This window comes from Medicago truncatula, chromosome 6 (genome assembly GCF_003473485.1).
Source record: "Medicago truncatula cultivar Jemalong A17 chromosome 6, MtrunA17r5.0-ANR, whole genome shotgun sequence".
Lineage (NCBI taxonomy): Eukaryota > Viridiplantae > Streptophyta > Magnoliopsida > Fabales > Fabaceae > Medicago > Medicago truncatula.
The window spans coordinates 24788620-24810910 of NC_053047.1; the positions used below are offsets into that span (position 1 = coordinate 24788620).

General features: G+C 34.8%; 5 protein-coding genes across 5 annotated transcripts; all 5 read right to left on the reverse strand.

The window, feature by feature from the left end:
- Window positions 1–906: 906 nt before the first annotated feature.
- LOC120575922 (methyl-CpG-binding domain-containing protein 4) lies at window positions 907–11231 on the reverse strand. The gene is made up of 2 exons (XM_039826804.1): window positions 11128–11231; window positions 907–1528 (listed from the first exon to the last, which is right to left on the reverse strand). Exons 1-2 carry the CDS (start codon window positions 11161–11163, stop codon window positions 1040–1042), a joined length of 525 nt encoding a protein of 174 aa, XP_039682738.1. The 5' UTR covers window positions 11164–11231; the 3' UTR covers window positions 907–1039.
- A 1119-nt stretch (window positions 11232–12350) lies between these two features.
- Window positions 12351–13863, reverse strand: LOC120580900 (methyl-CpG-binding domain-containing protein 4). Its single transcript, XM_039835123.1, has 2 exons — window positions 13760–13863; window positions 12351–12972 (listed from the first exon to the last, which is right to left on the reverse strand). The coding sequence occupies exons 1-2, from the start codon at window positions 13793–13795 to the stop codon at window positions 12484–12486; spliced, it is 525 nt and encodes a 174-aa protein (XP_039691057.1). The 5' UTR covers window positions 13796–13863; the 3' UTR covers window positions 12351–12483.
- A 1118-nt stretch (window positions 13864–14981) lies between these two features.
- On the reverse strand, window positions 14982–16493 carry LOC120580897 (methyl-CpG-binding domain-containing protein 4). The gene is made up of 2 exons (XM_039835118.1): window positions 16390–16493; window positions 14982–15603 (listed from the first exon to the last, which is right to left on the reverse strand). The coding sequence occupies exons 1-2, from the start codon at window positions 16423–16425 to the stop codon at window positions 15115–15117; spliced, it is 525 nt and encodes a 174-aa protein (XP_039691052.1). The 5' UTR covers window positions 16426–16493; the 3' UTR covers window positions 14982–15114.
- A 1119-nt stretch (window positions 16494–17612) lies between these two features.
- Window positions 17613–19125, reverse strand: LOC120580899 (methyl-CpG-binding domain-containing protein 4). The gene is made up of 2 exons (XM_039835122.1): window positions 19022–19125; window positions 17613–18234 (listed from the first exon to the last, which is right to left on the reverse strand). Exons 1-2 carry the CDS (start codon window positions 19055–19057, stop codon window positions 17746–17748), a joined length of 525 nt encoding a protein of 174 aa, XP_039691056.1. The 5' UTR covers window positions 19058–19125; the 3' UTR covers window positions 17613–17745.
- A 1117-nt stretch (window positions 19126–20242) lies between these two features.
- Window positions 20243–21735, reverse strand: LOC120575891 (methyl-CpG-binding domain-containing protein 4). Its single transcript, XM_039826738.1, has 2 exons — window positions 21649–21735; window positions 20243–20864 (listed from the first exon to the last, which is right to left on the reverse strand). Exons 1-2 carry the CDS (start codon window positions 21682–21684, stop codon window positions 20376–20378), a joined length of 525 nt encoding a protein of 174 aa, XP_039682672.1. The 5' UTR covers window positions 21685–21735; the 3' UTR covers window positions 20243–20375.
- Between the last annotated feature and the right edge of the window lie 556 nt (window positions 21736–22291).

The window sequence follows — 22291 nt, forward strand, 5'->3', positions numbered from 1 at the left end:
TTTATTCACTATGCTAATATTTACACATCTACCTAGCGGTTTATGTTATTTTCATTGTCACAATCGATTTTTTTTTTCTTTATCAAGGGGAAAATAAAAGAACTAAGCAATCTGTTATCTAAATACCTTAAAATCTATATCCACAAGCAGAGTGATATTCAACTAAGGAGGATAATACTTCCACATCTTCAAGGAATCAACATTGTTAGCACCAAACTAGGTCAACTAGTCAGCACATTCATTGTCTTCTCTCAAAGTATGATTAAAGGAGAAACACACAAGAAAGAGAAGAGTGCCTCTTAACGAGGGAGAACAACTTTGCATGAGGATGAAAATCATTCTTATTAGTATCTGCAATAAGATCCAAAGCTGTCCGAGAGTAAGATTCTATGATGTGTCACAATCGAATTCTTTTCTAAGTACTAAAATCTACCCTAAATAAAGTAAACGCAAATCTAATAGTTTTCAACTGGTCATATATGCTATTAACCTTTAACAATAAAAAGTAAAAAAATTGACCCACAAACCAAGCTATTTCACGTTTGTAATAAAAATAGTAGACAAGTTTTTCTTTCAAGAGAAAAAAAAAACTCTAGTTTAAATAAAGTAAAATTAACTGTTGAATGAACAAATTGAGGTAGCCAAACATGTTTTTTAACAAGAGGATGTCATTCATGTTTGAATTATAACTAATGCAGTTAAATAAAAATAAATGTTATTCTATTTGCAGTTTTTTTTATAGTATTTCTAACATTTATCACCACATAACTATAAATTATATATATATTTTTTTAAAATGCAACTTGTATTTATTTTATAAAGATAGAGTACAAGATGTATTTAGGTTAAAACACAAAGAGCCTGCAAATACCTGTTTAGGTTACAATTACTATGGACCACCATAACTAAAGTTTAATTTGTTTCAATACCACTGAATTGGTTTTCCATAACACAATATCTAGAAATAATATATTACAAACAAACCAACCATAATTAGCATCAAGAACAACAAAATGCAGCAACCTTGTGATGACATTTCTCAAACTTCATCTTTAGCTATCTTAACTTTTTTGTTCGCAGAATCCTTCTGTTTCACAATAATATCTGGAATGGTGTTTTGCATGACCTTTGGGGATGAAAAATCAAAATCCAAAGCAGATACACCATTGGGCTGTGGATGATCTTTAAGATATGCTGCTATCTCATTGCGAGATCTCAGTTGTTTACCTGTAGGTGTTATGTAGTAGGAGTCCAATTTAGAGTAATCATCTCTAAGCACTGAGATTCTCTTGAATCCTTTTGGAGTCTTTGGAATGTTAGGCTTGTATTTGACCCATGTCCGCGTAGAATCATATTCTATATCAGCAGGATCATCACACCTACAATTATCCTTTTTGCTACAATCAAAAGGCTCTTGTTTGATTTTATGAAGGATCTCCTCAAACTCCTCCTGCGTATCAATCTCTCTAAATTTCATGCAAAGTTTGCATTGTGCCACATATATATCATTCTGGGATATCACTGGTCTCTGTCACAATAATTCACCATCAGTTTATAAAGCAGCAGAAGTTCAGCTTTTAGATTAAACCTAATAAAGACCTATTGATAAAAACCCAAGTCCCGTGTTTAAAAGTGATAAGCTCTGAAAAAGGTTTATGAAGAATGATGATGTAACACCCCGTTTTCCCAATATACAAATTTCTTAAACAATTATCAGAGTAAAAACCATAAACGGGATATCACATAGAAACGTAATCCAAAACAGTTAAATAATGATTTAACCTTCACAAATTATCTTTAACATAGCAGCGGAAAATCATAATCATAATTCGTAAAACGATTTTGGCACGCAGGCCCAATAAGTATCTCAAAAGAGTTTATCAAAACATAAGCAGTTCACGTAAAAGAATGAAGCATGTTATAGCATATAACCCCATCCCGTTACGTATCAGAGCGACCTAGACGACACAGTGAAGGCAAGGCCAACTCACGAAGCAACTGCACACTAAGCACGATCACCTGCAAGTTACCCATACGAAGGGCAACATTTTCAAGCAGAAGGGGTGAGATTTCATAATAAAATAACATTAATCAATGTAATTGCGAATCATAATTAACATCATAAACATTCCATTATTAACTTTGCATAAATGCTAAACAGTTATCACGTAATCATATATCCAATTCATTATGAACAACGAAACATAATCAAATAACACTTATCACATAATCACATATTCATTCATTATCAACAAGGCATCTTAATCATGACAATGTGACAATGCTCCTAGACTCCTTATATGCATGTGGTACCAATCGTCATCATAAGTATTAATATACTTTAATCGTGCGGAGGACAAAGCTCCTATAAAACGTGCGGAGGACAAAGCTCCTAATTTTCGTGGTGAGGACTAAGCTCAATGATATGCTATGCATGGACACATATGAACAAAACATCATAATCATCGTAAGCATGTGCATTCAATAACTTGATGCAAAACGTCATCATTTTCATTATATTCATATATAAACATTGCATACTCAGTTAAATAACAGCAGCAGCATAGTCAAGTCGCATAACAGCAAGGAGATATCAATATATCAACAACAATTTACTAGAATCATAATCATTTCAATTATATCTTACATATTGCATAATACCTTAATCATGCTCAAATAATATCAACTTAACTCAATAGCTTTACAGACTGCATTAAACGTTATCATAAGGTTTCATTACCAATTCGGGGTTCACTCTGGACCAAAAAGTGCGACACAGATCGCACAAACACATAATCAAGTTCATCCTGGTTGTACTCGCGAGGCGAGAGTACTTACTCGCCATGGCGAGCACCACTCAACTCACAAACTAAGCTTGTTCTGGGTTCCCTCTGATCCTACATTCATTCCTAATCAATACTAGGTAAGTTCAGGTACTCAAAGGCATACAAGATTCAACTAAAAAGGTCGAAACACGAAATATGACATGCACTCTGCCTAAGCTCGCGAGGCGAGGAAGGTTGCTCGCCATGGCGAGTTGAACCAAACAACTCGCGAGGCGAAGGAAGGGGGCTCGCGTGGCGAGCGATGAAGTTCATCACTCGCGAGGCGAGGATCATCACTCGCCGTGGCGAGCGATGAACAGAAGCACGGGCAGACTAGGGTTTTTCTCAAAAATCCAACACACAACATGGTTCAAAGCCTAATTTTGATTCCAGAATTCATCCTAAACATATTCTAAGGTTAAAGGACGGTTTCTACATCAATCTAAACAAGTTTTACCGTTTGATCATCAATTTTTAGGGTTTTAACCTAATTCCAAAACTTTTCTAAATCAATCCTAACTTTGTCAATTAATCATCAGAATTACAACAATCAATGCTATTGAATTACTAGTCTCACCCTTACCTGGTTATGAAGAAATCGCAGCACTCTACCTTGGTTCCTCTAGACTTGGCTTTTTCTCCCTTTTCCAAAAGTTTTCACGTACAATGAGTTTCTAAAATATTAGGTCTTCTCCTATTTATACCTCTTTCTAATAACTTATCTTATCTCACTTTCTCCCCCAAAACTATCTAAAATATCAAAACAGCCCTCAACTAAATATTTTTCAAATCTTTATCTTATTTAACAATAAAATAAATTCTATAATCTTATCAATTCCTCCAAAACTCATAACCTAACACGTCATCAATCAAATCACCAAAATCACCACAATTTATCAAAACATATCAAAATCATACATATATTATATAAATATAATATAATCACTTAAACTCGATTAAATAACTATTAAACGAAAGTGGGCGTTACAACTCTCCCCCACTTAAAGGATTTTCGTCCTCGAAAATTTACCTCAAGCAAACAACTCTGGATAAGACTCCAGCATCTTACTCTCAAGCTCCCACGTCAAGCTTTCACCAGTCGCTCCCGACCAAACGACTCTCACGAGAGGTATCTCCTTGCCTCTCAACGTCTTCACTTTACGATCATCAATCCTTACCGGTAAAGTCTCTACTGTAAGGTTGTCTCTAACTTGCACATCGTCGCTTTGGATTACATGAGATGGATCCGGAACATACTTTCGAAGTTGCGACACATGGAAAACGTTGTGCAAATTCGAAAGATGCGGCGGTAAACCCACTCGGTAAGCCACCGTTCCAACTCTTTCCAATATCTGATACGGACCAATGAACTTCGGGGTCAACTTCTTTGACTTCAAAGCACGTCCTACACCAGTCATAGGAGTGACTCTCAAAAACACGTGGTCTCCTTCTTGGAACTCAAGATCTTTTCTACGCTTATCATGATAACTCTTTTGTCGACTCTGCGACGCCTTCATTTTCTCTTGGATCATCTGAACTTTCTCAGTAGTTTGCTGAACAATCTCTGGTCCTAAGACCACTCTTTCTCCTGATTCAAACCAACACAACGGAGTTCTGCATCTCCGACCATACAAAGCCTCGAACGGTGCCATTCCAATACTAGAATGATAACTATTATTATAAGTGAACTCGATCAACGGAAGATGACTATCCCAAGTTCCTCCTTGCTCAAGAACACAAATTCTCAACAAATCCTCTAGCGACTGAATTGTCCTCTCCGACTGACCATCTGTCTGTGGATGATACGCCGAACTCAATCTCAACTTCGAACCCAAAGCCTCTTGCAAACTTTTCCAAAATCTAGAAGTAAATCTTGGATCTCTATCTGACACAATGCTCGAAGGAACACCATGCAACTTCACAATCTCCTTGATATAAATCTCTGCCAACTGGGCAACGGGGAAACTAATATTAATCGGTAGAAAATGAGCCGACTTCGTCAATCTATCAACAATAACCCAAATTGCGTCGTTCCCTCTAGGAGTATTTGGCAAACTCGTCACAAAATCCATGGATATACTATCCCATTTCCATTCTGGCACGTCTAAAGGTACCATCATTCCAGCAGGTTTCTGATGCTCAACTTTAGACTTCTGACAAACTAAGCAGGAATACACAAACTGTGCCACATCTCGTTTCAAACCAGACCACCAGAAAATCTTCTTTAAATCATGATACATCTTCGTAGCTCCCGGATGAATACTCAAGCTACTCCTATGACTCTCTTCAAGAATCATTTTCTTAATCTCTTCATTGTCTGGGATACAAATTCTTCCTCGGAATCTCAGCACACCTTGATTGTCGATTTTAAAATCACTGTCTTCAGTCTGATCTCTAGCAACCAACAAGTCCACAAACTTGACATCAACTTTCTGCGCTTCCTTGATACTTTTCAGGAATTCACTATCAATCTTCAGCATACCCAGTCTCACACTCTGAGGTGACCATTCGCAAACCAAACTCATATCTCTAAACTGTTCAAGCAATTCGAACTCTCTGACCATCATGGCGGACATATGCAATGTCTTCCTACTCAAGGCATCTGCAACAACATTAGCTTTACCTGGATGATAATTCAAACCAAAGTCATAATCCTTCAACAATTCGAGCCATCTTCGCTGTCTCATATTCAATTCCTTCTGATCGAACAAATACTTCAAACTCTTGTGATCACTAAACACCTCAAACCTCGAACCATACAAGTAATGTCTCCATATCTTCAATACAAAGACTACAGCCGCCAACTCGAGATCATGCGTAGGATAATTCTTCTCATGAACTCTCAACTGTCTTGAAGCATAAGCTACCACTTTACCTTCTTGCATAAGTACACCTCCTAAACCCAACTTGGACGCATCACAATATACCACAAAAGGTTCATCTGACTTCGGCAAAATTAACACTGGAGCAGTCGTCAACCGTTTCTTCAATTCACCGAAACTTTTCTCACAATGAACGTCCCACACAAAAGTTTTACCTTTACAAGTCAACTGCGTTAGCGGAAGAGCTAACTTAGAAAACCCTTCAATAAACCTTCTATAGTAACCAGCTAAACCCAAGAAACTTCTAATCTCAGTAACGGACTTTGGAGTCTCCCACCGTGATACCGCTTCAACTTTAGACGGATCTACTGCAATACCATCACCAGAAATAACATGGCCTAGAAAACTCACTTCTTTCAACCAGAATTCACACTTAGACAATTTAGCATAAAGCTTCTTCTCTTTCAACACTTGTAAGACAATCTTCAGATGCTCAGCATGTTCTTCTTCAGTCTTGGAGTAGATCAAAATATCGTCGATAAACACAACTACGAACCGATCCAAAAATGCATGGAAGATGCGATTCATATACTCCATAAACACTCCAGGTGCATTGATCACACCGAAAGGCATAACTTTATATTCATAGTGACCATAACGCGTTCTGAAAGCCGTCTTCTGCATATCTTCGTCTTTTACTTTAATCTGGTGATAGCCTGATCTCAAATCAATCTTGCTGAAAACTCGTGCACCCACTAGCTGATCCATCAAATCATCAATTCTCGGAAGTGGATACCTATTCTTGATAGTTACCTTGTTCAACTGCCGATAATCAATACACAACCGCATACTACCATCTTTCTTCTTTACTAGCAAAACCGGCGCTCCCCAAGGTGAAACACTTGGTCTAACAAACTTCTTCTCAAGCAAGTCTTCTAACTGTTTCTTCAACTCAGATAACTCAGAAGCAGACATACGATAAGGTGCCATCGAGACCGGCTTCGTTCCAGGAACAAGATCAATAGAAAACTCAACTTCTCTCTCTGGAGGCACATCAGGAATCTCATCTGGAAAAACTTCAGGAAATTCACACACCACCGGTAACCTGTCAATCACTACTTGATTCTCAATAGATAAAGTAGCCATCAACGAAAACATCAAGATACCGTCGCGTTCCAGTTGCTTCAGCTGCTTAGTAGATAAAAACTCTGCACCACTTTCCTCTTCGACGGAAGAGAAATGTACTGACTTGCTAAAACAATTAATAAGAACGTGGTTGTACTCTAACCAGTTCATACCCAAAATCACATCCATACCACTCAAAGGTAGACAAACTAAATCCATTTCAAAATCACGACCAAACATAGACAAAGGACATTTCAAACATACGAGAGAAGTAGTCACCGAACCCTTAGCTGGAGTTTCGACAACCATCTCTCCATTCATATCAGACAAATCAAGACCCAAAGCAGAAACACAATCGAAAGCAATAAAACAATGCGTAGCACCAGTATCAATAATAGCAACTAAAGGAGTATTGTTAATATAGCAAGTACCTCTGATCAAACGATCCTCATTCTCTGTCTGAGTCCCAGTCAAAGCAAAGACCCTACCAGTAGTCGGCGCCCTCTTAGGCTGAGTACACTGTGAACTAATGTGACCCTCTCCGTTGCAATTAAAGCAAACAATGTCTGTACGGTTGCAATCAGCCACCACATGACCCTTCTTACCACACCGGACACACTTCTTGATTTCCTCAGGACAGGCGTTGCTCTTGTGGCCTTTCTCACCACAATTGAAACACACAATCTCTGCAGCATCCTTCTTCTTAGGCCGCCTAACATCGACCATCTTCTGTTTCCCTTTGTCAGCGGGGGCACTGTACGGCTTAGGACGACTCTGCTGTCCCTTGCCCTTCCTCTCATTCACTACCTTGTAGTGAGCCTTGGTATCCTCCTCATAGATCCTGCAGCTATTAACCAAGTCCTGAAAAACTCTCAGCTGTTGGTATCCAATCGCCCTCTTAATGTCGGGCCTCAAACCGTTCTCGAACTTGATGCATCTCGAGAACTCAGCATTCTCTGCAGTATAGTGCGGATAGAACTTAGACAGCTCCACGAACTTGGCAGCATACTCTGTCACGGACATATTTCCTTGCTTCAGCTCAAGGAATTCGATCTCTTTCTTCCCGCGAACATCTTCCGGAAAGTATCTTCTCAGGAACTCTCTCCTGAACACAGCCCAAGTCACGACAGCTCCTTCCTGCTCGAGGGTAGGCAGAATAGCAACCCACCAGTCATCAGCTTCCTCGGCCAGCTGATGAGTACCAAACCGCACTTTCTGATCTTCAGTGCACTGCATAACTCGGAAAATCCTCTCAATCTCCTTAAGCCACGTCTGGGCTCCATCAGGGTCATAACGTCCTTTGAAAGTCGGAGGGTTCTTCTTCATGAACGTCTCCAACATCCTAGCTTCAGCATTTGCACCAGCATTCACGTTAGGTTGTTGTCCCACAGCTTGGGCAACAGCTTGTAGAGCAGCAGCTAACGCAGCATCATTCCTTCCAGCCATTTCTGATATTCTACAAAAGTAGCAACAGCAACATAAGATAGTAATATAAATATTACTAAGACTCGACACGACTCTCTAATTGACCGGACGGATCGACCTGCTCTGATACCAATTGTAACACCCCGTTTTCCCAATATACAAATTTCTTAAACAATTATCAGAGTAAAAACCATAAACGGGATATCACATAGAAACGTAATCCAAAACAGTTAAATAATGATTTAACCTTCACAAATTATCTTTAACATAGCAGCGGAAAATCATAATCATAATTCGTAAAACGATTTTGGCACGCAGGCCCAATAAGTATCTCAAAAGAGTTTATCAAAACATAAGCAGTTCACGTAAAAGAATGAAGCATGTTATAGCATATAACCCCATCCCGTTACGTATCAGAGCGACCTAGACGACACAGTGAAGGCAAGGCCAACTCACGAAGCAACTGCACACTAAGCACGATCACCTGCAAGTTACCCATACGAAGGGCAACATTTTCAAGCAGAAGGGGTGAGATTTCATAATAAAATAACATTAATCAATGTAATTGCGAATCATAATTAACATCATAAACATTCCATTATTAACTTTGCATAAATGCTAAACAGTTATCACGTAATCATATATCCAATTCATTATGAACAACGAAACATAATCAAATAACACTTATCACATAATCACATATTCATTCATTATCAACAAGGCATCTTAATCATGACAATGTGACAATGCTCCTAGACTCCTTATATGCATGTGGTACCAATCGTCATCATAAGTATTAATATACTTTAATCGTGCGGAGGACAAAGCTCCTATAAAACGTGCGGAGGACAAAGCTCCTAATTTTCGTGGTGAGGACTAAGCTCAATGATATGCTATGCATGGACACATATGAACAAAACATCATAATCATCGTAAGCATGTGCATTCAATAACTTGATGCAAAACGTCATCATTTTCATTATATTCATATATAAACATTGCATACTCAGTTAAATAACAGCAGCAGCATAGTCAAGTCGCATAACAGCAAGGAGATATCAATATATCAACAACAATTTACTAGAATCATAATCATTTCAATTATATCTTACATATTGCATAATACCTTAATCATGCTCAAATAATATCAACTTAACTCAATAGCTTTACAGACTGCATTAAACGTTATCATAAGGTTTCATTACCAATTCGGGGTTCACTCTGGACCAAAAAGTGCGACACAGATCGCACAAACACATAATCAAGTTCATCCTGGTTGTACTCGCGAGGCGAGAGTACTTACTCGCCATGGCGAGCACCACTCAACTCACAAACTAAGCTTGTTCTGGGTTCCCTCTGATCCTACATTCATTCCTAATCAATACTAGGTAAGTTCAGGTACTCAAAGGCATACAAGATTCAACTAAAAAGGTCGAAACACGAAATATGACATGCACTCTGCCTAAGCTCGCGAGGCGAGGAAGGTTGCTCGCCATGGCGAGTTGAACCAAACAACTCGCGAGGCGAAGGAAGGGGGCTCGCGTGGCGAGCGATGAAGTTCATCACTCGCGAGGCGAGGATCATCACTCGCCGTGGCGAGCGATGAACAGAAGCACGGGCAGACTAGGGTTTTTCTCAAAAATCCAACACACAACATGGTTCAAAGCCTAATTTTGATTCCAGAATTCATCCTAAACATATTCTAAGGTTAAAGGACGGTTTCTACATCAATCTAAACAAGTTTTACCGTTTGATCATCAATTTTTAGGGTTTTAACCTAATTCCAAAACTTTTCTAAATCAATCCTAACTTTGTCAATTAATCATCAGAATTACAACAATCAATGCTATTGAATTACTAGTCTCACCCTTACCTGGTTATGAAGAAATCGCAGCACTCTACCTTGGTTCCTCTAGACTTGGCTTTTTCTCCCTTTTCCAAAAGTTTTCACGTACAATGAGTTTCTAAAATATTAGGTCTTCTCCTATTTATACCTCTTTCTAATAACTTATCTTATCTCACTTTCTCCCCCAAAACTATCTAAAATATCAAAACAGCCCTCAACTAAATATTTTTCAAATCTTTATCTTATTTAACAATAAAATAAATTCTATAATCTTATCAATTCCTCCAAAACTCATAACCTAACACGTCATCAATCAAATCACCAAAATCACCACAATTTATCAAAACATATCAAAATCATACATATATTATATAAATATAATATAATCACTTAAACTCGATTAAATAACTATTAAACGAAAGTGGGCGTTACAGATGACACCTTATAAGCCGGTTCTGGGATGAGTTAGACTAAATATAAAAACCCAATATGATATCACAGTCTATCCAATCAGGTCACCCACCATATTATTCGTGCAAGACTTAAACATGGATAATTTGGACGTGCAAAAATAACCCTTTTTTACTCGTACAATTTTGAAATCCAGACAAATCAACGGGTAGGAAGAGAAAAAATTTCACAACAAATATGAAATTCTCATTCAATTCAACATTGAGTCTATCAGCTTGCATTTTTTCTTCTTGTTATGAAAGTCAAATCTATAAGATTTCATTCAATTCAACATTAATTCAACATTGATTATGAAACTAACACATAATTTTATCTTGATTCTCACAAGATCCAGGTGAAAGACAAATATGCACGCAAAAAAAACTTTTTTTTTCTTACGCCCCTGGGGATTAGAATTAAATTCAAAAGCACCTATAATTAGAGGATCTAAATCCCTCTGGTTCAATTAACGAGTAACTATAAACCCTAAAACTAAAAAAGAACATCATCCCAGAAGAGTTAACAAGAATGGATCAAGAAAAAGAGTTGAAAATTAAAGTATGATAAAACCCTAAAAAACAAAAAAAAAAAAAAAGAGGAATCGAGTGTTGAAAATAATAGTTAGTAATAGTACCTTGCTAGACGAAGTTAGAGTTTTGGAGTCTGCCATTGATTTAGCAAAAAAATATCCGTAATCTCTCACCAACCACCTTTTGTGAAGTTTGTGAAATGAGTGCTCAACCCCAATTTCTTACCAGAGTTATCCATATATAGTCTCACTAAATGGGCTAGGTTTCCCTCATCTTAATGGGCCTAAGAACTTTCTCATCTCATTAAAATGTTGCTACAAAATTACTTCATTAAAACCCTCAATATTACTCATACACCACTATTTTATTAATTATCCCAAGTTAATACCGTTAGTTTTCAATATTTTTACTTTTACACTTTTTTATTCACTATGCTAATATTTACACATCTACCTAGCGGTTTATGTTATTTTCATTGTCACAATCGATTTTTTTTTTCTTTATCAAGGGGAAAATAAAAGAACTAAGCAATCTGTTATCTAAATACCTTAAAATCTATATCCACAAGCAGAGTGATATTCAACTAAGGAGGATAATACTTCCACATCTTCAAGGAATCAACATTGTTAGCACCAAACTAGGTCAACTAGTCAACACATTCATTGTCTTCTCTCAAAGTATGATTAAAGGAGAAACACACAAGAAAGAGAAGAGTGCCTCTTAACGAGGGAGAACAACTTTGCATGAGGATGAAAATCATTCTTATTAGTATCTGCAATAAGATCCCAAGCTGTCCGAGAGTAAGATTCTATGATGTGTCACAATCGAATTCTTTTCTAAGTACTAAAATCTACCCTAAATAAAGTAAACGCAAATCTAATAGTTTTCAACTGGTCATATATGCTATTAACCTTTAACAATAAAAAGTAAAAAAATTGACCCACAAACCAAGCTATTTCACGTTTGTAATAAAAATAGTAGACAAGTTTTTCTTTCAAGAGAAAAAAAAAACTCTAGTTTAAATAAAGTAAAATTAACTGTTGAATGAACAAATTGAGGTAGCCAAACATGTTTTTTAACAAGAGGATGTCATTCATGTTTGAATTATAACTAATGCAGTTAAATAAAAATAAATGTTATTCTATTTGCAGTTTTTTTTATAGTATTTCTAACATTTATCACCACATAACTATAAATTATATATATATTTTTTTAAAATGCAACTTGTATTTATTTTATAAAGATAGAGTACAAGATGTATTTAGGTTAAAACACAAAGAGCCTGCAAATACCTGTTTAGGTTACAATTACTATGGACCACCATAACTAAAGTTTAATTTGTTTCAATACCACTGAATTGGTTTTCCATAACACAATATCTAGAAATAATATATTACAAACAAACCAACCATAATTAGCATCAAGAACAACAAAATGCAGCAACCTTGTGATGACATTTCTCAAACTTCATCTTTAGCTATCTTAACTTTTTTGTTCGCAGAATCCTTCTGTTTCACAATAATATCTGGAATGGTGTCTTGCATGACCTTTGGGGATGAAAAATCAAAATCCAAAGCAGATACACCATTGGGCTGTGGATGATCTTTAAGATATGCTGCTATCTCATTGCGAGATCTCAGTTGTTTACCTGTAGGTGTTATGTAGTAGGAGTCCAATTTAGAGTAATCATCTCTAAGCACTGAGATTCTCTTGAATCCTTTTGGAGTCTTTGGAATGTTAGGCTTGTATTTGACCCATGTCCGCGTAGAATCATATTCTATATCAGCAGGATCATCACACCTACAATTATCCTTTTTGCTACAATCAAAAGGCTCTTGTTTGATTTTATGAAGGATCTCCTCAAACTCCTCCTGCGTATCAATCTCTCTAAATTTCATGCAAAGTTTGCATTGTGCCACATATATATCATTCTGGGATATCACTGGTCTCTGTCACAATAATTCACCATCAGTTTATAAAGCAGCAGAAGTTCAGCTTTTAGATTAAACCTAATAAAGACCTATTGATAAAAACCCAAGTCCCGTGTTTAAAAGTGATAAGCTCTGAAAAAGGTTTATGAAGAATGATGACACCTTATAAGCCGGTTCTGGGATGAGTTAGACTAAATATAAAAACCCAATATGATATCACAGTCTATCCAATCAGGTCACCCACCATATTATTCGTGCAAGACTTAAACATGGATAATTTGGACGTGCAAAAATAACCCTTTTTTACTCGTACAATTTTGAAATCCAGACAAATCAACGGGTAGGAAGAGAAAAAATTTCACAACAAATATGAAATTCTCATTCAATTCAACATTGAGTCTATCAGCTTGCATTTTTTCTTCTTGTTATGAAAGTCAAATCTATAAGATTTCATTCAATTCAACATTAATTCAACATTGATTATGAAACTAACACATAATTTTATCTTGATTCTCACAAGATCCAGGTGAAAGACAAATATGCACGCAAAAAAAACTTTTTTTTTCTTACGCCCCTGGGGATTAGAATTAAATTCAAAAGCACCTATAATTAGAGGATCTAAATCCCTCTGGTTCAATTAACGAGTAACTATAAACCCTAAAACTAAAAAAGAACATCATCCCAGAAGAGTTAACAAGAATGGATCAAGAAAAAGAGTTGAAAATTAAAGTATGATAAAACCCTAAAAAACAAAAAAAAAAAAAAAGAGGAATCGAGTGTTGAAAATAATAGTTAGTAATAGTACCTTGCTAGACGAAGTTAGAGTTTTGGAGTCTGCCATTGATTTAGCAAAAAAATATCCGTAATCTCTCACCAACCACCTTTTGTGAAGTTTGTGAAATGAGTGCTCAACCCCAATTTCTTACCAGAGTTATCCATATATAGTCTCACTAAATGGGCTAGGTTTCCCTCATCTTAATGGGCCTAAGAACTTTCTCATCTCATTAAAATGTTGCTACAAAATTACTTCATTAAAACCCTCAATATTACTCATACACCACTATTTTATTAATTATCCCAAGTTAATACCGTTAGTTTTCAATATTTTTACTTTTACACTTTTTTATTCACTATGCTAATATTTACACATCTACCTAGCGGTTTATTTTATTTTCATTGTCACAATCGATTTTTTTTTCTTTATCAAGGGGAAAATAAAAGAACTAAGCAATCTGTTATCTAAATACCTTAAAATCTATATCCACAAGCAGAGTGATATTCAACTAAGGAGGATAATACTTCCACATCTTCAACGAATCAACATTGTTAGCACCAAACTAGGTCAACTAGTCAGCACATTCATTGTCTTCTCTCAAAGTATGATTAAAGGAGAAACACACAAGAAAGAGAAGAGTGCCTCTTAACGAGGGAGAACAACTTTGCATGAGGATGAAAATCATTCTTATTAGTATCTGCAATAAGATCCAAAGCTGTCCGAGAGTAAGATTCTATGATGTGTCACAATCGAATTCTTTTCTAAGTACTAAAATCTACCCTAAATAAAGTAAACGCAAATCTAATAGTTTTCAACTGGTCATATCTGCTATTAACCTTTAACAATAAAAAGTAAAAAAATTGACCCACAAACCAAGCTATTTCACGTTTGTAATAAAAATAGTAGACAAGTTTTTCTTTCAAGAGAAAAAAAAAACTCTAGTTTAAATAAAGTAAAATTAACTGTTGAATGAACAAATTGAGGTAGCCAAACATGTTTTTTAACAAGAGGATGTCATTCATGTTTGAATTATAACTAATGCAGTTAAATAAAAATCAATGTTATTCTATTTGCAGTTTTTTTTATAGTATTTCTAACATTTATCACCACATAACTATAAATTATATATATATTTTTTTAAAATGCAACTTGTATTTATTTTATAAAGATAGAGTACAAGATGTATTTAGGTTAAAACACAAAGAGCCTGCAAATACCTGTTTAGGTTACAATTACTATGGACCACCATAACTAAAGTTTAATTTGTTTCAATACCACTGAATTGGTTTTCCATAACACAATATCTAGAAATAATATATTACAAACAAACCAACCATAATTAGCATCAAGAACAACAAAATGCAGCAACCTTGTGATGACATTTCTCAAACTTCATCTTTAGCTATCTTAACTTTTTTGTTCGCAGAATCCTTCTGTTTCACAATAATATCTGGAATGGTGTCTTGCATGACCTTTGGGGATGAAAAATCAAAATCCAAAGCAGATACACCATTGGGCTGTGGATGATCTTTAAGATATGCTGCTATCTCATTGCGAGATCTCAGTTGTTTACCTGTAGGTGTTATGTAGTAGGAGTCCAATTTAGAGTAATCATCTCTAAGCACTGAGATTCTCTTGAATCCTTTTGGAGTCTTTGGAATGTTAGGCTTGTATTTGACCCATGTCCGCGTAGAATCATATTCTATATCAGCAGGATCATCACACCTACAATTATCCTTTTTGCTACAATCAAAAGGCTCTTGTTTGATTTTATGAAGGATCTCCTCAAACTCCTCCTGCGTATCAATCTCTCTAAATTTCATGCAAAGTTTGCATTGTGCCACATATATATCATTCTGGGATATCACTGGTCTCTGTCACAATAATTCACCATCAGTTTATAAAGCAGCAGAAGTTCAGCTTTTAGATTAAACCTAATAAAGACCTATTGATAAAAACCCAAGTCCCGTGTTTAAAAGTGATAAGCTCTGAAAAAGGTTTATGAAGAATGATGACACCTTATAAGCCGGTTCTGGGATGAGTTAGACTAAATATAAAAACCCAATATGATATCACAGTCTATCCAATCAGGTCACCCACCATATTATTCGTGCAAGACTTAAACATGGATAATTTGGACGTGCAAAAATAACCCTTTTTTACTCGTACAATTTTGAAATCCAGACAAATCAACGGGTAGGAAGAGAAAAAATTTCACAACAAATATGAAATTCTCATTCAATTCAACATTGAGTCTATCAGCTTGCATTTTTTCTTCTTGTTATGAAAGTCAAATCTATAAGATTTCATTCAATTCAACATTAATTCAACATTGATTATGAAACTAACACATAATTTTATCTTGATTCTCACAAGATCCAGGTGAAAGACAAATATGCACGCAAAAAAAACTTTTTTTTTCTTACGCCCCTGGGGATTAGAATTAAATTCAAAAGCACCTATAATTAGAGGATCTAAATCCCTCTGGTTCAATTAACGAGTAACTATAAACCCTAAAACTAAAAAAGAACATCATCCCAGAAGAGTTAACAAGAATGGATCAAGAAAAAGAGTTGAAAATTAAAGTATGATAAAACCCTAAAAAAAAAAAAAAAAAAAAAGAGGAATCGAGTGTTGAAAATAATAGTTAGTAATAGTACCTTGCTAGACGAAGTTAGAGTTTTGGAGTCTGCCATTGATTTAGCAAAAAAATATCCGTAATCTCTCACCAACCACCTTTTGTGAAGTTTGTGAAATGAGTGCTCAACCCCAATTTCTTACCAGAGTTATCCATATATAGTCTCACTAAATGGGCTAGGTTTCCCTCATCTTAATGGGCCTAAGAACTTTCTCATCTCATTAAAATGTTGCTACAAAATTACTTCATTAAAACCCTCAATATTACTCATACACCACTATTTTATTAATTATCCCAAGTTAATACCGTTAGTTTTCAATATTTTTACTTTTACACTTTTTTATTCACTATGCTAATATTTACACATCTACCTAGCGGTTTATTTTATTTTCATTGTCACAATCGATTTTTTTTTTCTTTATCAAGGGGAAAATAAAAGAACTAAGCAATCTGTTATCTAAATACCTTAAAATCTATATCCACAAGCAGAGTGATATTCAACTAAGGAGGATAATACTTCCACATCTTCAACGAATCAACATTGTTAGCACCAAACTAGGTCAACTAGTCAGCACATTCATTGTCTTCTCTCAAAGTATGATTAAAGGAGAAACACACAAGAAAGAGAAGAGTGCCTCTTAACGAGGGAGAACAACTTTGCATGAGGATGAAAATCATTCTTATTAGTATCTGCAATAAGATCCAAAGCTGTCCGAGAGTAAGATTCTATGATGTGTCACAATCGAATTCTTTTCTAAGTACTAAAATCTACCCTAAATAAAGTAAACGCAAATCTAATAGTTTTCAACTGGTCATATCTGCTATTAACCTTTAACAATAAAAAGTAAAAAAATTGACCCACAAACCAAGCTATTTCACGTTTGTAATAAAAATAGTAGACAAGTTTTTCTTTCAAGAGAAAAAAAAAACTCTAGTTTAAATAAAGTAAAATTAACTGTTGAATGAACAAATTGAGGTAGCCAAACATGTTTTTTAACAAGAGGATGTCATTCATGTTTGAATTATAACTAATGCAGTTAAATAAAAATCAATGTTATTCTATTTGCAGTTTTTTTTATAGTATTTCTAACATTTATCACCACATAACTATAAATTATATATATATTTTTTTAAAATGCAACTTGTATTTATTTTATAAAGATAGAGTACAAGATGTATTTAGGTTAAAACACAAAGAGCCTGCAAATACCTGTTTAGGTTACAATTACTATGGACCACCATAACTAAAGTTTAATTTGTTTCAATACCACTGAATTGGTTTTCCATAACACAATATCTAGAAATAATATATTACAAACAAACCAACCATAATTAGCATCAAGAACAACAAAATGCAGCAACCTTGTGATGACATTTCTCAAACTTCATCTTTAGCTATCTTAACTTTTTTGTTCGCAGAATCCTTCTGTTTCACAATAATATCTGGAATGGTGTCTTGCATGACCTTTGGGGATGAAAAATCAAAATCCAAAGCAGATACACCATTGGGCTGTGGATGATCTTTAAGATATGCTGCTATCTCATTGCGAGATCTCAGTTGTTTACCTGTAGGTGTTATGTAGTAGGAGTCCAATTTAGAGTAATCATCTCTAAGCACTGAGATTCTCTTGAATCCTTTTGGAGTCTTTGGAATGTTAGGCTTGTATTTGACCCATGTCCGCGTAGAATCATATTCTATATCAGCAGGATCATCACACCTACAATTATCCTTTTTGCTACAATCAAAAGGCTCTTGTTTGATTTTATGAAGGATCTCCTCAAACTCCTCCTGCGTATCAATCTCTCTAAATTTCATGCAAAGTTTGCATTGTGCCACATATATATCATTCTGGGATATCACTGGTCTCTGTCACAATAATTCACCATCAGTTTATAAAGCAGCAGAAGTTCAGCTTTTAGATTAAACCTAATAAAGACCTATTGATAAAAACCCAAGTCCCGTGTTTAAAAGTGATAAGCTCTGAAAAAGGTTTATGAAGAATGATGACACCTTATAAGCCGGTTCTGGGATGAGTTAGACTAAATATAAAAACCCAATATGATATCACAGTCTATCCAATCAGGTCACCCACCATATTATTCGTGCAAGACTTAAACATGGATAATTTGGACGTGCAAAAATAACCCTTTTTTACTCGTACAATTTTGAAATCCAGACAAATCAACGGGTAGGAAGAGAAAAAATTTCACAACAAATATGAAATTCTCATTCAATTCAACATTGAGTCTATCAGCTTGCATTTTTTCTTCTTGTTATGAAAGTCAAATCTATAAGATTTCATTCAATTCAACATTAATTCAACATTGATTATGAAACTAACACATAATTTTATCTTGATTCTCACAAGATCCAGGTGAAAGACAAATATGCACGCAAAAAAAACTTTTTTTTTCTTACGCCCCTGGGGATTAGAATTAAATTCAAAAGCACCTATAATTAGAGGATCTAAATCCCTCTGGTTCAATTAACGAGTAACTATAAACCCTAAAACTAAAAAAGAACATCATCCCAGAAGAGTTAACAAGAATGGATCAAGAAAAAGAGTTGAAAATTAAAGTATGATAAAACCCTAAAAAACAAAAAAAAAAAAAAAGAGGAATCGAGTGTTGAAAATAATAGTTAGTAATAGTACCTTGCTAGACGAAGTTAGAGTTTTGGAGTCTGCCATTGATTTAGCAAAAAAATATCCGTAATCTCTCACCAACCACCTTTTGTGAAGTTTGTGAAATGAGTGCTCAACCCCAATTTCTTACCAGAGTTATCCATATATAGTCTCACTAAATGGGCTAGGTTTCCCTCATCTTAATGGGCCTAAGAACTTTCTCATCTCATTAAAATGTTGCTACAAAATTACTTCATTAAAACCCTCAATATTACTCATACACCACTATTTTATTAATTATCCCAAGTTAATACCGTTAGTTTTCAATATTTTTACTTTTACACTTTTTTATTCACTATGCTAATATTTACACATCTACCTAGCGGTTTATTTTATTTTCATTGTCACAATCGATTTTTTTTTTCTTTATCAAGGGGAAAATAAAAGAACTAAGCAATCTGTTATCTAAATACCTTAAAATCTATATCCACAAGCAGAGTGATATTCAACTAAGGAGGATAATACTTCCACATCTTCAACGAATCAACATTGTTAGCACCAAACTAGGTCAACTAGTCAGCACATTCATTGTCTTCTCTCAAAGTATGATTAAAGGAGAAACACACAAGAAAGAGAAGAGTGCCTCTTAACGAGGGAGAACAACTTTGCATGAGGATGAAAATCATTCTTATTAGTATCTGCAATAAGATCCAAAGCTGTCCGAGAGTAAGATTCTATGATGTGTCACAATCGAATTCTTTTCTAAGTACTAAAATCTACCCTAAATAAAGTAAACGCAAATCTAATAGTTTTCAACTGGTCATATCTGCTATTAACCTTTAACAATAAAAAGTAAAAAATTGACCCACAAACCAAGCTATTTCACGTTTGTAATAAAAATAGTAGACAAGTTTTTCTTTCAAGAGAAAAAAAAAACTCTAGTTTAAATAAAGTAAAATTAACTGTTGAATGAACAAATTGAGGTAGCCAAACATGTTTTTTAACAAGAGGATGTCATTCATGTTTGAATTATAACTAATGCAGTTAAATAAAAATCAATGTTATTCTATTTGCAGTTTTTTTATAGTATTTCTAACATTTATCACCACATAACTATAAATTATATATATATTTTTTTAAAATGCAACTTGTATTTATTTTATAAAGATAGAGTACAAGATGTATTTAGGTTAAAACACAAAGAGCCTGCAAATACCTGTTTAGGTTACAATTACTATGGACCACCATAACTAAAGTTTAATTTGTTTCAATACCACTGAATTGGTTTTCCATAACACAATATCTAGAAATAATATATTACAAACAAACCAACCATAATTAGCATCAAGAACAACAAAATGTAGCAACCTTGTGATGACATTTCTCAAACTTCATCTTTAGCTATCTTAACTTTTTTGTTCGCAGAATCCTTCTGTTTCACAATAATATCTGGAATGGTGTCTTGCATGACCTTTGGGGATGAAAAATCAAAATCCAAAGCAGATACACCATTGGGTTGTGGATGATCTATAAGATATGCTGCTATCTCATTGCGAGATCTCAGTTGTTTACCTGTAGGTGTTATGTAGTAGGAGTCCAATTTAGAGTAATCATCTCTAAGCACTGAGATTCTCTTGAATCCTTTTGGAGTCTTTGGAATGTTAGGCTTGTATTTGACCCATGTCCGCGTAGAATCATATTTTATATCAGCAGGATCATCACACCTACAATTATCCTTTTTGCTACAATCAAAAGGCTCTTGTTTGATTTTATGAAGGATCTCCTCAAACTCCTCCTGCGTATCAATCTCTCTAAATTTCATGCAAAGTTTGCATTGTGCCACATATATATCATTCTGGGATATCACTGGTCTCTGTCACAATAATTCACCATCAGTTTATAAAGCAGCAGAAGTTCAGCTTTTAGATTAAACCTAATAAAGACCTATTGATAAAAACCCAAGTCCCGTGTTTAAAAGTGATAAGCTCTGAAAAAGGTTTATGAAGAATGATGACACCTTATAAGCCGGTTCTGGGATGAGTTAGACTAAATATAAAAACCCAATATGATATCACAGTCTATCCAATCAGGTCACCCACCAAATTATTCGTGCAAGACTTAAACATGGATAATTTGGACGTGCAAAAATAACCCTTTTTTACTCGTACAATTTTGAAATCCAGACAAATCAACGGGTAGGAAGAGAAAAAATTTCACAACAAATATGAAATTCTCATTCAATTCAAAATTGAGTCTATCAGCTTGTATTTTTTCTTCTTGTTATGAAAGACAAATCTATAAGATTTCATTCAATTCAACATTAATTCAACATTGATTATGAAACTAACACATAATTTTATCTTGATTCTCACAAGATCCAGGTGAAAGACAAATATGCACGCAAAAAAAACTTTTTTTTTCTTACGCCCCTGGGGATCAGAATTAAATTCAAAAGCACCTATAATTAGAGGATCTAAATCCCTCCGGTTCAATTAACGAGTAACTATAAACCCTAAAACTAAAAAAGAACATCATCCAAGAAGAGTTAACAAGAATGGATCAAGAAAAAGAGTTGAAAATTAAAGTATGATAAAACCCTAAAAAAAAAAAAAAAAAAAGAGGAATCGAGTGTTGAAAATAATAGTTAGTAATAGTACCTTGCTAGACGAAGTTAGAGTTTTGGAGTCTGCCATTGATTTAGCAAAAAAATATCCGTAATCTCTCACCAACCACCTTTTGCGAAGTTTATGAAATGAGTGCTCAACCCCAATTTCTTACCAGAGTTATCCATATATAGTCTCACTAAATGGGCTAGGTTTCCCTCATCTTAATGGGCCTAAGAACTTTCTCATCTCATTAAAATGTTGCTACAAAATTACTTCATTAAAACCCTCAATATTACTCATACACCACTATTTTATTAATGATCCCAAGTTAATACCGTTAGTTTTCAATATTTTTACTTTTACACTTTTTTATTCACTATGCTAATATTTACACATCTACCTTGCGGTTTATGTTATTTTCATTGTCACAATCGATTTTTTTTTCTTTATCAAGGGGAAAATAAAAGAACTAAGCAATCTGTTATCTAAATACCTTAAAATCTATATCCACAAGCAGAGTGATATTCAACTAAGGAGGATAATACTTCCACATCTTCAACGAATCAACATTGTTAGCACCAAACTAGGTCAACTAGTCAGCACATTCATTGTCTTCTCTCAAAGTATGATTAAAGGAGTAACACTCAAGAAAGAGAAGAGTGCCTCTTAACGAGGGAGAACAACTTTGCATGAG